The 15646-nt window shown below is 31.5% G+C and overlaps 2 protein-coding genes across 2 annotated transcripts; one reads left to right on the top strand and one right to left on the bottom strand.

The window, feature by feature from the left end:
• The first annotated feature begins 2089 nt into the window (after positions 1 to 2089).
• LOC101511040 (ribonucleoside-diphosphate reductase large subunit) lies at positions 2090 to 6606 on the top strand. The gene is given in 16 exon segments (XM_027335141.2): positions 2090 to 2511; positions 2585 to 2646; positions 2727 to 2814; positions 2915 to 3178; positions 3270 to 3510; positions 3609 to 3685; positions 3811 to 3981; positions 4075 to 4167; positions 4277 to 4426; positions 4532 to 4618; positions 4727 to 4891; positions 4980 to 5099; positions 5283 to 5485; positions 5564 to 5873; positions 6072 to 6155; positions 6238 to 6606. Coding segments are annotated over 16 exon segments (2445 nt in total). The 5' UTR covers positions 2090 to 2283; the 3' UTR covers positions 6340 to 6606.
• A 2034-nt stretch (positions 6607 to 8640) lies between these two features.
• Positions 8641 to 13406, bottom strand: LOC101511348 (26S proteasome non-ATPase regulatory subunit 12 homolog A-like). The gene is made up of 12 exons (XM_004501322.4): positions 13268 to 13406; positions 12969 to 13163; positions 12717 to 12824; positions 12492 to 12596; positions 12324 to 12380; positions 12017 to 12213; positions 10134 to 10233; positions 9905 to 10017; positions 9665 to 9815; positions 9448 to 9525; positions 9008 to 9230; positions 8641 to 8847 (listed from the first exon to the last, which is right to left on the bottom strand). The coding sequence occupies exons 1-11, from the start codon at positions 13268 to 13270 to the stop codon at positions 9012 to 9014; spliced, it is 1326 nt and encodes a 441-aa protein (XP_004501379.1). The 5' UTR covers positions 13271 to 13406; the 3' UTR covers positions 8641 to 8847; positions 9008 to 9011.
• Positions 13407 to 15646: the final 2240 nt, after the last annotated feature.

The following is a 15646-nucleotide window of genomic DNA, read 5'->3' as shown; positions in this document are numbered from 1 at the left end:
TTATAGTCTCACCCAAAGTGTTTTATTTCTTTCCAAAAAGTTTTCGATGTCTTACAATGAAAAGACATATATAACCTAATACAAAATTACATGATACCTATGTTTAGGGGTGAAAATAGGCTAGACTTTGAAATGTCTGAGTCTGACCTACGATTAATTTTTTGGACATAAGTCTGGCTTACGACCTATCATAGGTTTTTTTTTTTTCCTAACCTAACCTTTTTAAAAGTTTGGTCTTGCCTGAAAATCTATTTAAAAGTCTTATTCACATTAAAACATTTAAATTTTATATTCATACCACATGATGCTCTCCACGTACCAATATCAATGTATATATCCATATATATTAAACAAAAAATATTTTTTCTAACAAAATAATTTTTAAAAAATATGAAATAAACATCATTTAAACCCTAAAAAATAATTTTTGATTTCGAATAATATATTTTTTTTTTCTGAAACAAACGTACTTATTATTAATTTCTCAAACAAATATGGAACAACTATTGAGTGATTGGCTAATTGAATGACTATCGAATATGGAACAACTACCAAATATGAAATGACTACTGGGTGATTGCTTAATTGATATAATTTAAAATAGGAAGTATTATTATTAATATTATAATAAAAAATAACATTAATAAATAATAAAATATATAGGTCAGTTTGTCAAGCATAATAGACTTTTTTATAAGTTTGAGTCTGACCTATTTAAATAAATAGGTTTTAAAAATAGTCTGAGTCTAGTATTTTTATTAAAATAGGTCAGATCATACCATACCATAAGTAGGTCAGGCCATAGGCCCCTGACAGACGACCTAATCTATTCCCATCCATACCTATGTTACACACAATTAATGACATTGTGTCTAAACTACTAAATATTTAGCCACATATACAGGTCAACACAATTCATAATTATAAGTCTTAAAGTATTTATACCATCAATAAATTAATATAATGTGGAACTAAGTTTTAAGACTAACAAAGTTAATAACTTATTTATCTATTTGTTCTTTTAATTTCATATTATTTCCTCTAGTGAATGACTCTTTCATTTCTAATTCTTAAAGTTCACTAACTTTCATGTAAGGTTGATCCCCATTACTATTTAATTAATATAAATAATTATTAATTTTTTTCATTAAAAATATAAAAGTTTAATTTATGAATATACGCATAGTAACAAATATGTTTACCAGTCAAATGCTTTGACCATTTCATGCTTGAATTTTCTTTTCTACAATATTTTAGACTTACATTTGATATTTGCACCCTTCTTTTTATTTGATATTGGGAGCTAAATATTTGTATCTTTTCAATTACATTTGATGTATATTGAATATGCTTTTATATATTTTTTTTAGGTATTTTATATTTTAAACTGATGCATTGTTCTTTTACTTTTATTTTTTCATCTAGTAATATACATTTTTTTATAAAGTACACAAAAATAACCTCGTGTTTATCATAAAAATGAGGATTTATTTCCATCTTTAATGTAACTTTAAGAATATTTGTTAAAATTACAAATATAGAATTTTTTTTTTTTAAAAAAAGTTGTCTAATTTGTATTTTAAAATTACTAAAATTGCAAATTTTCAATTAAATTTTGTTTTTATTTATTTAACAAATGTCTCTAGATAGTTGTTGCTGTAATAATTATTATTACAAGGGCATTTGCTTCATGGTCGAAAATTATACTCTCAAGGCTAACTTTTCTAGAAAATAACAATGAGAATTTATCCTTAAATATTTTAAAAGAATTACATTTAGTTAATAGCAATCACATTACTAAGATTATCTATAAGAATGGGAATATAGATGGTCCCGGAGAACTTTTATTTCCCACTTATTGTAGGAACAAATTCATGTTGATAAATTAATTTGTTCGTGTAAATTATTTTTCTAACCTTCAAACAAAAACTCTTATAGGATAAACTGAGGTACATGTACGTAGTCTTGTTTCACGGAGAAGGAAAAGACAAAACCGCGCGTCTGACATAAAGTTGGTACTTTACAATTTTTAATTTAAATTTAAAAATGTCCAAAAAGAGTAAGGTCCCCAATCATAATCACAAATATCTTCCTTACGCAATCCACGGTAATAGTAGTAGTAGACTAGTAGTCGTATTTCCAAATTCATTCACAATCTCGCGGGACATTTTTCAAAATGAGAGGGAACACATTTAATTTTTAAATCTCAACACCACTATATATATTCATCACTCTTGCGCCAATACTGTTCCAAGAAATACTAAACTAACGCCGTTAGATAAGATGTACGTCGTGAAGAGAGACGGGCGTCAAGAGGCGGTTCATTTCGACAAGATAACGGCGCGTTTGAAGAAACTCAGTTACGGTTTAAGCACTGAACACTGTGACCCCGTTTTAGTCGCTCAGAAAGTTTGCACCGGCGTTTACAAAGGCGTCACCACCAGTCAACTTGATGAATTAGCCGCTGAAACCGCCGCCGGCATGACAGCTAACCACCCTGACTATGCTTCCGTTAGTTTTCCCGCCTCGTCTTATTCCGATTATCATAATTTTATTTAATTTTTATTTTTTATGTTTATTGCAGTTGGCTGCTAGAATTGCTGTTTCAAATCTGCACAAGAACACCAAGAAGTCGTTTTCGGAAACGTGAGTATCGTTTAGGGTGAACGGTCTTTGAGTTTTGATAATTTTGTTCTAATTGTTTTGTGTCGTTTACTTAATTTCAGCGTTAAGATGATGTACAATCATTTCAACCATAGATCTGGGAAGAAGGCACCTTTGATTGCTGATGATGTGTATGAAGTTATCATGAAGGTACCAAACATGTTTAATAGTTTGAAAATTGAATTGATTTGTATAGGTTTTGAATTTTTAATGAGATTTTGTGAAATTTACTTTTTTGTTTTTGATTTAGAATGCGGCTCAATTAGACAGTGAGATAATTTATGATAGGGATTTTGACTATGATTACTTTGGATTCAAAACCCTAGAGAGATCTTATCTGTTGAAAGTTCAAGGAAAAGTTGTGGAAAGGCCTCAGCATATGTTGATGAGGGTTTCTGTTGGAATTCATAAGGATGATATAGAATCTGCTGTTAAAACTTATCACTTAATGTCTCAAAGATGGTTCACTCACGCTTCGCCAACTCTTTTCAATGCTGGGACACCCAGGCCTCAGGTATGAATATACGTGTGATGTTGTCGTTAATCTTTTCTGTTATGCAAATATTGGATCTTATTTAGTTGGGTTGTTGTTTTTGGTTTGGCAGCTGAGTAGTTGCTTCTTGGTGTGCATGAAAGATGATAGTATTGAGGGGATTTATGATACATTGAAGGAGTGTGCTATTATTAGTAAATCTGCAGGAGGAATTGGTGTTTCTATTCATAACATACGTGCCCATGGTAGTTACATTCGTGGAACAAATGGGACGTCTAATGGTATTGTTCCAATGCTGCGTGTGTTTAATGACACTGCCCGCTATGTTGATCAGGGTGGAGGCAAGAGGAAAGGTAGGAAAAATACACTTGAGTTTTGTTTGTAATTACTCAATTTGATGAATGGTTGTCGACTATTGTGGTTACTTACAGATGATATGTGATTGTTGTAGGTGCTTTTGCTGTGTACTTGGAGCCATGGCATGCTGATATATTTGAATTTTTGGAATTGAAAATAAATCATGGAAAGGTATGAAATGGTGACAGTTTACTTTCATTTCTATCATTTAGTTATGACACTAGCTATTAGTCTATGATATTTGAAATTTTTATTTATTTTATTGCAACCATTAAGTATTGGTGATACTACTGCAGGAAGAGCATCGTGCTCGAGATTTATTTTATGCCCTTTGGGTGCCTGATCTCTTTATGGAAAGAGTTCAGAGCAATGGGGAATGGTCTTTGTTTTGCCCCAATGAAGCACCTGGTTTGGCAGATTGTTGGGGTGAAGAATATGAGAAGCTGTACATTCAGTATGAAAGAGAAGTAAGCTTGGTCTTGATTAGTAGGGTTGTACATTCAGTATGAAAGAGAAGTAAGTTTGCTGATAACTCTTTGTTATTTTTACCCAATACTCAGGGAAAAGCAAAAAAGGTTGTTCAGGCACAGAGTCTCTGGTTTGCGATTTTGAAGTCTCAGATTGAAACTGGAAATCCTTACATGCTTTTTAAGGTGGTTTAATAATCAATGACTTTTATTTTTACTTTCTCCAAGATTCTTTTCAATGCTTGTATCTTAACCTTTTTATTTTACCGTATATAATTTTTTGTTTATAATATAGGATGCTTGCAATAGGAAAAGCAACCAGCAGAATTTGGGTACCATTAAGTCATCCAACCTGTGCACTGAGATAATTGAGTATACAAGTCCAACAGAGACTGCTGTGTGTAACCTGGCATCAATTGCACTGCCGCGATATGTAAAAGATAAGGTAAGACATCCTTGGCATACTTCATGTGTTATACCTGGGTTTGTTTGGTTTCTATATCAGCTTGCTATATTCCTGATTTTTAATGTTCATTTGCTCGCTATATAGGGTTTGCCTGTGGAATCTCATCAATCTAAGCTTGTTGGAAGCAGAGGCTCTAAGAATCGGTATTTTGACTTTGACAAACTAGGAGAGGTACACTTCATTTAACTACATAGGTTTTATTTGTATTTCAGTGTGATCTTGTGTTGACACAATTATCATGACTAGTCTTGTGATGGTTCTATTTGTTGCTATGTACAGGTTACTGCTGTGGTGACAACAAACCTTAATAAAATAATTGATGTCAATTACTACCCAGTTGAAACTGCTGAAAGGTCAAACTTACGGCACAGACCCATTGGTATTGGAGTTCAGGGTCTGGCTGATACCTTTATACTACTAGGAATGTCATTTGATTCACCAGAGGTATATAATTTTTACGGGGCTGCCAATCTTCATATAGTTCAAATTAGATGTTCTTCAATTCAATAGTTTACATGTATATGGGGTGCAGGCTCAACAGTTGAACAAGGACATTTTTGAGACTATTTACTATCATGCTCTGAAAACTTCATGTGAGTTGGCTGCAAAGGAAGGTCCCTATGAAACATATAGTGGTAGTCCTATAAGCAAGGTATTTTAATCTGAGAGATATTTCTTTTCTGTTCCTTCTTCTATGTCACAAGCACAGTTGTAGCTATAAAGATAAACCCAGTTGCACATGTATATTCAACTTATTTTTTAGCTGAAAAATTAGAAGTGTAAATAACTAAATATCCAAGATGTTTGTGGTTGCTTAGATGATTTTTATGTGCAGGGAATTCTTCAGCCTGACATGTGGAATGTTACACCCTCCAGTATGTGGGATTGGGATATGCTCCGAGAGATGATATCAAAGACAGGTGTAAGGAATTCACTTCTTGTTGCCCCTATGCCAACTGCATCTACCAGCCAAATTCTTGGCAATAATGAATGCTTTGAACCATATACTTCAAATATCTACAATCGTAGAGTGCTAAGGTATATTGCCATCCCATATTATTATTTTATCTTGGTATGTTAGTGCTATATCTTGCTTGTTAACTGTTTGTCTTTCAGTGGCGAATTTGTTGTAGTGAACAAGCATCTTCTTCATGATTTGACTGAAATGGGACTGTGCTGCTGAACTGAAAGTCATCTACAAGTATGAGATTTATGAATTTCTACCTGATAGAAACCTGATTCTAATATATTTATGCTAACTCTCTTTAAAATTATCAGAACTGTTTGGGAAATCAAGCAAAAGATATTGGTTGATATGGCTGTTGATCGAGGATGCTACATAGATCAGAGTCAAAGCTTAAATATACACATGGATAAACCCAACTTTGGAAAGCTGACTTCCTTGCATTTTTATGCATGGTCAAAGGTATCAACTTTTCAAATTAGAGCAAGTTAAAAATGGCAAACACATCCGATTATATTAATATCAATAATTTGACTTTCATCTGTGTTTAGTGGTATTTATTCTGTCTCTATACATAGTATATTTTCTTACTAAATCTATTACTGGGGAATTTCAACAAACTATTTGCTGATTGACATCACCTTTATTTTGTCTTGAAAGGGTTTGAAGACTGGGATGTATTACCTCCGAACCCGAGCTGCAAGTGATGCCATCAAGTTTACTGTTGATACTACTGCCATTAAAGTAATTAGACTCTTTTTGTGATCAATCTTTCCATCCATGTGATTTGTATTTTGTACATTTTGATATTAAATTGTGAACGCAGGAGCAACAAAAGGCGGAGGAGGCTGAGGATGATGATACCAAGATGGCACAGATGGTGTGCTCTTTGACAAACCGAGACGAGTGCCTGTCCTGTGGAAGTTGAAACTACACCTTAGTAGATTTTGCACCTATCAGCATTAACAAAACAATTCACCACAAAATGGCACTACTTGAGAAGGCAACAGTTGTTTAAGGTTCAAATTCAAATGCTAATCCAGACGTGAAAATCTTCCAAGATTTCTGAAATTTTAAAGTGCTATGTATAGAGTTTACTTTAATTTCATTTTTATTCATTGCTTGATGATGTATTGTATGTCAGGAAGTGTTCATTTTCAGGTATAAAGTTATATAAGGAATTTTATAATCACAATTGATTAGTGTTTAATATTCTTCTTTCCAATGTTTATCTATGTAGTTACTATACGATACCAAGAAAGGTTACTTCTGTGAAGGATTAGAAAATGACAAACTATTTGGCTGTTTCTCTATTTGCTTTCGGTGACAAAATCTGAACGCAAAAGAAATCCACGAGATATCTTTTTATCTTTCCAATGGCTCAACCTTTGATCAATGTTGTTGATAATAAATTGAGAGGGTCTTTATTCACTATATTATGAAACAAAGTAACTCAAATATTTGCCAAGGTTTTCAGTGAGTTGGAAAAAGTTTTACAAATTTGAGTTACAAATTTTCAAGGAACTTCTTTGGAAATATAGATGCAAATCTTCTCTTGACTAACCTTTTGTCCAGATATCCTACAAAACAAATCTAAAATAAGGTTTAGGTTTGATGCCTCAACAAATAAGAGCAAATCTCATGGATCAAACGCAAGGTGGGTAACCTTTGGGGCTCCCCTAGCAACAGGAATAGGCTTCACATTTTATTAATTAGATGACAAATTGTGCCTTTGTTTCTAACCGGTGATAATTGATTTTAATAGAATTGAGTTCGGATAGTTTTGATTTGAATTACTTTTAAATGTTTAATTACTAAAATTGGTTTTTAAAGTGAGTAAGTGGCTAAACATTTTAAATGCTTATATTGTTCGGATAGTTTTGGTTTAAAAGTAATTATTTTTAATTTAAAGCAATGTTCGGATAATTTAAACTTTGAACAATGCTTATAATTTAAAAGTAATTAAACATTTTAAATGCTTATATTGTTCGGATAGTTTTGGTTTAATTTAAAGCGATCTCTACATAAAATTTTCTCTTTTCAAATTAATGACAATTTTGTAAAATTATTTTATATTTTACCTATTTATTTTTTCCACTAATAATTGCATTATTATTTGTTATTGTTTATTTAGTCACATCTTTTTTTTTAAAAAAAAATATCAGTCCTTATCTTAAAAAAAATCATTTTATTGCTTAAACTACTCCCATTGTAATAAAACTATCATCCCGCTAATTACATTATTATTATTATTATTATTATTATTATTATTATTATTATTATTATTATTATTATTATTATTTATTTAGCCCTACATGTTTTTGTAAAAAAACCAAAACTTAAATTTTGTTATGGAATTTTGCCTCTAAACGTTACGGCAATTTTCTAAATTTATTTTTATATTTTATCTATTTATTTCTCCCACTAATTGCATTATTATTTATTTAGTTACATCTTAATAAAAAAAATCAGTCTTATCTATTTTACATGAAAAAAATTTCTCCCAAAATTTATGACAATTTCGTAAATTTTTATACTTTATCTATTTATTTATTCCACTAAATGTATTATTATTTATTTAGTCACATCTTAAAAAAAAAATTATAAATTTCTTATCATTATATTTATATATCACAAAAACTTTCATTTATTTTAGTTATCAAATATATAATTTCTATTAAAAAAAAATCAAACATTTTGATGTTAATTTTTTGTCTCATTTAACAATGTGGAAAAATTTAAGTCCACTACTAGATTAATTAGAATTTACACAACATCTAATAAAATTGTTTCAATTTCTTCAACTTCATAAAATATAAAAAAACTTTGCATTATTGACAATTATGATAGATTGAACTTTTCACTAAGCTTACAAATATAATATTAACCACAGTTCCTTATTTTTATAGTTCATCATTTATAACTATATGTCACTTTTTGTTTCGTCCTAAAATTTAATTCATATAGTCATATGATGATTTTCTTCTGTTTTAACTTTATGTGAAAACATTTTAACTTGAAGAATGTTAAGATTTACTCTATGATACTTTTTATTGATAATGACAACCAACATTATTAATATTTTATTATCTATATTAATTATTATTGATATTTTATTTTATAATAATTGAAATTATTAATAGTCTTCAAATTAATTATCTTCCCGGGTCGCAAGTCTAGTTATTCTCAAATCTTAAATAGCTTGAGACATCGAAATTGCCCAATAAAATAGTGACCAAAAGAGACAATTGCACTCAATTTCTTAACAGTAGTATACAACAAAGCTACTTGCAGTACTAAATCATATATCCATCTCTACCCTGAACATGAAAGCGACAATTGTTTAATGATATTCCTCACCAACACAGTGGGCAACATTTCAAAACAACATTCTGGATAAGGCAACTTCAGTCCAAAACCACGTATTGAGGATCCCCTGAAATGACCAGAAAAAAGGAAATACTTCAGACTTGAACAGTCACGATTCTAGCATTTCATAAATCACAAACTTACATTGTCCAAATCCCTCTGAACACAACACTGAGAAAATTTGAAACAAGAGGAAGAGAAAGGAGGAAAAGTGCCGATATACGGACCTTCTTAAACCTTCAAAGCTGCTTTATGGACCATGGTTTCCTTGTGAATTTGATGACAGCTCTTCTCAACAAGATCAAGAAGCTTCTCTAAGTTTGCTGCCCATGAATTAAGAATATCGTTGCTATCCTTTGCTGTTTGGAAACAAACTATTCCCATTGGTCTATCAATCTTTGCCACCAGAGCCTTGGACACAACCATATCTGAGAGATGCTTCTCAGCTTCCTGAATTATGTAAGGATAATTGACTAGGGTTACCAAACTAAAAAATAAATAAATTAGGATACGTAGTTACAACTATGAACAAACTAAACCGCTTGAGGTGGCAGCATACACTTTGCAAGCACGTAGTTCTTTCTTTGAATCACTTGCATGGGGAATTCCAGCACCTCAAAATAAGAAGTTACCATAGTAAACTTACAGCACAACTAGCATTACACACCTGTAGGCTGAGACACAAAAGCTGTGCAAGTCTCTTCAAAGTAATCCTTGCGTAGTATTTTGATACAACGAGAATATTCTGAAAGGTAACAAAATGCTCACATAAAGAAGTGTAAAGGGTGAACCATCAAAAATATCAAAAAATATCAAAAAAATATCAACCAACCAAGAAACCAAATTGATAGGATGAGAAAAATATAAGGGTATTAGTTAATCACATGTTCAATAATTCTTTGTTTCAGATCTTCTGCTGCTTTTTCACTCAAAAACTTTCCAGAGACCATCTCATTGTCAAACTCATTCTTATATGTATCCCAAAGATTTGTCCATTGGATGACTTCCATGGTGACCAACTGCTTCAAAAGTAGCCTAGACAAAACATACCACACATACAGCCAATGACAGAATCCTATACAAAATATTTGAAAACATGAAAGATGAAAAGTCGGATAACATACTTAAAGTTTGGAATCTCAGATAGATTCTTATCCTCCAAGGTGGAATTGAGAAGGCTTGACTGCATTGGATCATGTGGTGCTAGAACCAAGTACCAACATATTTTCCTCAGGATCTGCATGTAAAGATAATATTGGGAAAATAAGTTATACCATCATATCGTATAACAAAATATTCTTAAAGTAAGAGATAGAAAATTTCATAAATAAAGAAAAAGAATAGAAAGCCTACAGGAATCCACTCAGCAGGGTTTTCTTTGACTGAAGGAATCTCATATATTGCCTTGTAGCATCGGCAAATTTCAAGATAATCATTGTTGTGGGAATAATACCTTATAAAAGAGCCAGAAAACCAGGATAAGCAATATTTAGGATCGGCAGCAAGAAACATCGTGAACCAGGTACTTAGAAAATATGCAGCATGAAGATAAATTAAACATGCACTCGTTTATATCCATTCCGCATTTAATGACAAGCATCAAATTTAGAAAGTAACGGGAATTTACTGCAACATTCACTCCACAGTGATAAATTCACTTGACTTTTTTTATCGTTACGACTCATCCATTACAAATCATTTCACAAATAAAATAATTTTAAACATATAATTCAAATGAACTGAATTATATGCATTTGAAAATTATTTTATTAATGAAAAAAAACCTCTTGCAAAAGTGAAGGCTGCCTACTGTAAACTTAAAACAAATGAGTTTGACCCTGACAGGATCATTGTAGCAACAGGTTTCCCTTTACAAATAATATAATTTAAATGAACTAGGACTCAACAACAAAACAACATAAAAGAAAATTGATAGGAATTACAATATTTACAATGAAAATAAAAGAATTGATTTTGCAGAAGAACACATTAACAGAGAGTGCCACATTCGCTATTGTTAGAAACAGTATCAATGGTGAAAAACAAGGAATCTACATGTTAGGAAGGATTAACTATAAACAGCATGTTTGTCAACTTCAAAATTCAAACTCATTTCATACATCTATAGCCAGCTACAGTTCACAGCTTGTTAATAATCCGCTTTCATAAACTTCTACATGGAAGACAAACTTTGATTCGGGTTGGAATGTTTAACTTCAAACAGTGAATGAGGTCAAACATTATGCTTAATTTCAAAGTGAATAACAATTGGGATGCGTCAGACAAGAAAGTAACGCAGTGTGACATATGAAAAGGATAAATCTGGATTATTTGGGAAGAAAACGGTGAAATTAGGATGTCTGTCAGATAATTGGAAAATTGATCGGAAGTTCCAAACCAAAAGAAAAGATGCCTGTTACAACACCCATTTAAAAATGTTTAATACGGTACAAGATGTATTAAAAGAAAGAAAGAAATCACGTTTCTTACAATTTTTAACCACCTCTAATCCAACTCTAGCAATCCTTAAATGCAATACAGGTAAGCTACCTCGGAAACTTAGATCATTGGGTGCTTTATACCCACTTCCTTGCATTTACAGTTTGATTTATAGTTACAAGGCTAATTCAACTCTTCAATAAAGTATTTCTTATTGAAAACCATCAAACCAGGAATTAAAAAAGTAAATAACTGAATACTTGGCAGTAGCAGAGAAAGCCACGAAAACGCAAACCAATCAACATTTTATCTTCAGTACTACAGAAACAAATGGCAAGCATGGAAAACAAATCATAGTTCCATGGGTATAGATAAAAAGGATGAGACATAAAGCTTTAGACGCAATCATATTCTCAAATATATTTAACCAATCCTGAGTACATGCAAGCAAGGGAGATTAAAAGAGAATGCACGCATGCAAATAAAAATTGCAGTCAGACAGACAATCATTAGCACTATGCCTTATCTTCGGCACCTCCAATACACAGTCTTGGACCTCATGCATCATTTTTTCGTTTTTCATCAAAAATAGTCCGACACCAAAAGCATATCGACAAATGTTAATGAAACAAAAAAGCCCGAAAATCATAATCATTTTGAGCATCTATGTCAGTTGATATCCCAAAAGTTGAACGACACATCAAATGTACAAGGTCAAGACAGAGTACTAGTAACAGTGAAAAGATAGAAAGAAAAAAAATAAAATAAACAGCAACAGGAAGTAGGAATTCAATTACCTAATCATTAGTTCATAATAAATCCGCTTCAACTCCAGTAAAGATGGTATATCCGCAGGAGCCTCTTCAACCATATTATCGCCCTCTTTGGGCTTTTTCTTTTCCTTAGATGCATCTACATCAAATACTCTTGGACTTATCTTTCTTGAGAGTATTTGTGCACGAACATAATCCTCGCGGTCTAGACACAATCGAACCTACACAATTTAACATAGAAGATTCCCAAAGCAGTAACTTATTAGCAACTGAAGAAACTAATGATCTACTACTTCTGTCATCGCTGAAACAAATAAAAATGACTCCATACTTGTTCGAGAATGAATGCAATTTTCTCAGTTTTTGCCATTGCGCCAAAAGTTTCCACCTGTTAAGATTACCCATTACATAAGTAAACAAAAAGATGATTTGCAATAATCAGTTACATCCAAAAATCAAAGATAACCAAACGCCGTGAAAACATGTAAGTTAAACCAACCGCAATTTCTTGCATCAAATCAGCGGCCTCGGCTATAAGCCCTTGTTCTTCCTTAATCTTGGCAAGTTTCTTGACCAATCTAGCTCTCTCAATCTCGACGTATATCTAAGACAAACACAACACAGCATACAAATTTGCAGAACATAACATAAGTCTTATAAGATGGATAGTGTCATGTGAGAACGATATAAAACAGAATGAATAATTTAAACATAACACGCTCACCTTCCCTGCAGATACACTGTTCAATGTTTTGATAAGTTCTATACGAGTTTCAATATCCGGTGTCTGATCGATATATTGCATAGCTTGCTGGACCATAGCTGTTACAGCCTGCCAGCACAAAATCAACATAAACCCTAAGCACTTCCTAAACAAAATTTCCATCAATATTACTAATACTAAGCAATTGCATACAAACAATAAACAATTTCCATTCTACAAATCATTTAAAGCGAAGCAAAACCCTAAACGTACCTGCTTAAGCTGGCCGCGTCGTTTGGACAAAACGACAATCTGGTCATTGAGAGTTTTCCAAGCACGCGCTTCAAAGCATAGTTGAAGAATATCAATAGCAGCTTTTCTAGTACCGGATACTTCACCGGAGAGTCTCATCTGCTTCTCCACATTCAGCAATCGCTCAATCTCCGCATCTAAATTTGCCGTATTCGCCTACAAAACGAATTCAAAAGAAAAGAGCAATTATAGGGTAAGATTAGAGGGATCTGAATAGATAGAGTGAGGAAATGGGAAAGAGAGTGGAAGGATGACAATACCATGGTTGGTTGAGTGAGGTGTGGGCGACAGAGATGAATCGATAATCGCCGATGAAAAGGGAAGAAATGCGAGCGCAGTGACAGAGTGAAGAAAGTTAATTATGATTATCAATATTTTTATTTTACGATAAAATAATAATTTGATTTGTTTTTTTTCTTTTAAACAAATCATCTCAAACTCACTTCAATAGTTTAGTTTCCAATACTACGTTAATGAATAGTAACCATTCAACTAACTACCAAACTGTTATAATATTGAAACATTTAAACATAAAATAAAATTATTTGTTTGATAAGTTCCTCATTTGTCACTCGTTCTCATAAAGATGTTTTGTTACATGGAGTTTCTATTATTAATAATCCATAATTATTTAAATAAATTATTTGTTGTTTAAATTTTAAAATTATTTTATTCTTAATTTAGTTATTTAAATTTTATTGGGAAAGGCATATATGTTTATTACATGGAATATGCAGAGAAGACGAAAAAATGAAGGTGCCCACAACTTCATAAGAATATCATTCACAAAAATTATTTAGGTTCTAATGCAATTACTAAATATGATACTTGTTCACTAATCATTTTCATTACATAAATCATAATTCATTTCAAAGCTTTTTCAAATGAAGTTCTTATTCATTATAAAAAAAATTATTTTTAGTTGTCATATTTAACGTCGGTCACCGACCCCGATGCTACTTAACGTATGTTTAACATCAATCAAGTACACGTTAACACAATAAATATTTTTGTGTTTTTATTAATTATGAGCGTCGGCCTAGCTGACGCTAAGTAAAATATGACATTAATCACCTTTTTAGTGTTGATGTGGCTGATGCTACATTTAAGCATCCAATACAAGAAAAAAACTAATATATAACTTTTAACATAAATCCCAATTTGATTTTTCAAACATTTAGCATAACCTCAAAACACCTTATTCTTCGTGAGACCCATAATCGCTTGTTCACAATCCATTTCAAGTATCATCTTCCTGAATTTGTTCTTGATCGTGAACTGAATCTCCATTTTTGCACTATTAAGTTTTGCTTCTATAGGATCCATCTCTTTCGTATTCTGCCAATAAGCAGTGGCGAGGAACTTTCCAGATGTGTCTTTGATAATACAACTAAGGCTCCAAATTTGAAAGCATCGGTCGGAGGCGACGACCAAATATTTACGCCGCTGCTGATCTTTCTGCTCACTGATCTCGCCTCGCCTCGCCTTTGTCTGCTTGTCTCGCCTTGGTCGTTCGTCAAAACTCAAAAGGTTTAGATTTCAATTTTGTTCATCATCATAATTGATATTTGGAGTTTGTTTGGAGTTTTATTTTTGAGTTTTGTTTTGAAATTTTGTTTGGACTTTGAATTTCAATTTGTTGATTTTTGTTGCATACAAGGTGCTTGATTTTTGTTCCCATTTAATTTCATCTGTTGATTTTGCTAATTTCTTGAATTTCATGTGTTAATTTATGCTTGGAGTTAGTGCTGATTTTTAATTTAGATGTTAATGCTAATTTTTGTTTGAATTTCATGTGTTGATTTTTGTTGCATACAAGGTGCTTGATTTTTATTTCTAATTAATTTCATGTGCCGATTTTGCTAATTTATTGAATTTCATGTGTTGATTTTTGTTTGGAGTTAGTGCTGATTTTCAATTTAGATGTTAGTGTTGATTTTTCACTAAGCTGTATAATTTTTAAATATTCACTTTTGTGTGGTTTAATAAAGATTTATAAATAATATATAGAAATGATTTACACGGGAAGTATGTCTCGTCATTGACCTTGTCTTTGCATGAACTTCACTTTTGCAAGTTGTCCATATTCTTGCATTAGAAAATCATATTATATTTATCTATTTAAACGAATGAAATTATGTGTTTTGCATAAAAACTACGTAAATATAACAACATATTTCATTTGATTATTTTAAACTATCTAAACAATTGAGTAATAATTTTTATCAAATTCCTACTTGGACATAAAGAAATTCAGCATTCAGAAATAGAAACAAACTCTTCATAGTGAAAATCTATAAGTCAAAATCATAAAACCTAAAATGAAATCCAAATAAACATAAATAATGGTTGTCTATTTTGAGTTTGCTTAGAACAAATAAACATAAATAATGGTTGTCTGTTTTAGAATGCAACTCTTTAGATTTAGAATGCAACTCTTTGTTTTATAATGCAACTATATTTATGTTTAGAATTCAACTATTTGTTTTAGAATGCAACTATTTGTTTTAGAATGGAACTCTTTATTTTAGCATGCAACTTATTTTTTTGCTATAGAATATTATTTGCATATTTGATCGATACATTATACTTTTATGTTGGTCACCCCAAACATTTTAGTCAAGTTCTGCTATTATATA

The sequence above is a fragment of the Cicer arietinum genome, chromosome 5 (genome assembly GCF_000331145.2).
Source record: "Cicer arietinum cultivar CDC Frontier isolate Library 1 chromosome 5, Cicar.CDCFrontier_v2.0, whole genome shotgun sequence".
NCBI classification, from domain to species: domain Eukaryota; kingdom Viridiplantae; phylum Streptophyta; class Magnoliopsida; order Fabales; family Fabaceae; genus Cicer; species Cicer arietinum.
This window is presented reverse-complemented; position numbering and strand designations above follow the sequence as displayed.

Excerpts from the sequence above, each read along its gene's own strand:
- LOC101511348 (XM_004501322.4), bottom strand. Across the intron at positions 12,825-12,968 it reads GACGCGGCCAGCTTAAGCAG|GCTGTAACAGCTATGGTCCA; the intron begins GTACGTTTAGGG and ends TTGTGCTGGCAG. Across the intron at positions 9,816-9,904 it reads TCTGAGATTCCAAACTTTAA|GCTACTTTTGAAGCAGTTGG; the intron begins GTATGTTATCCG and ends TGTTTTGTCTAG.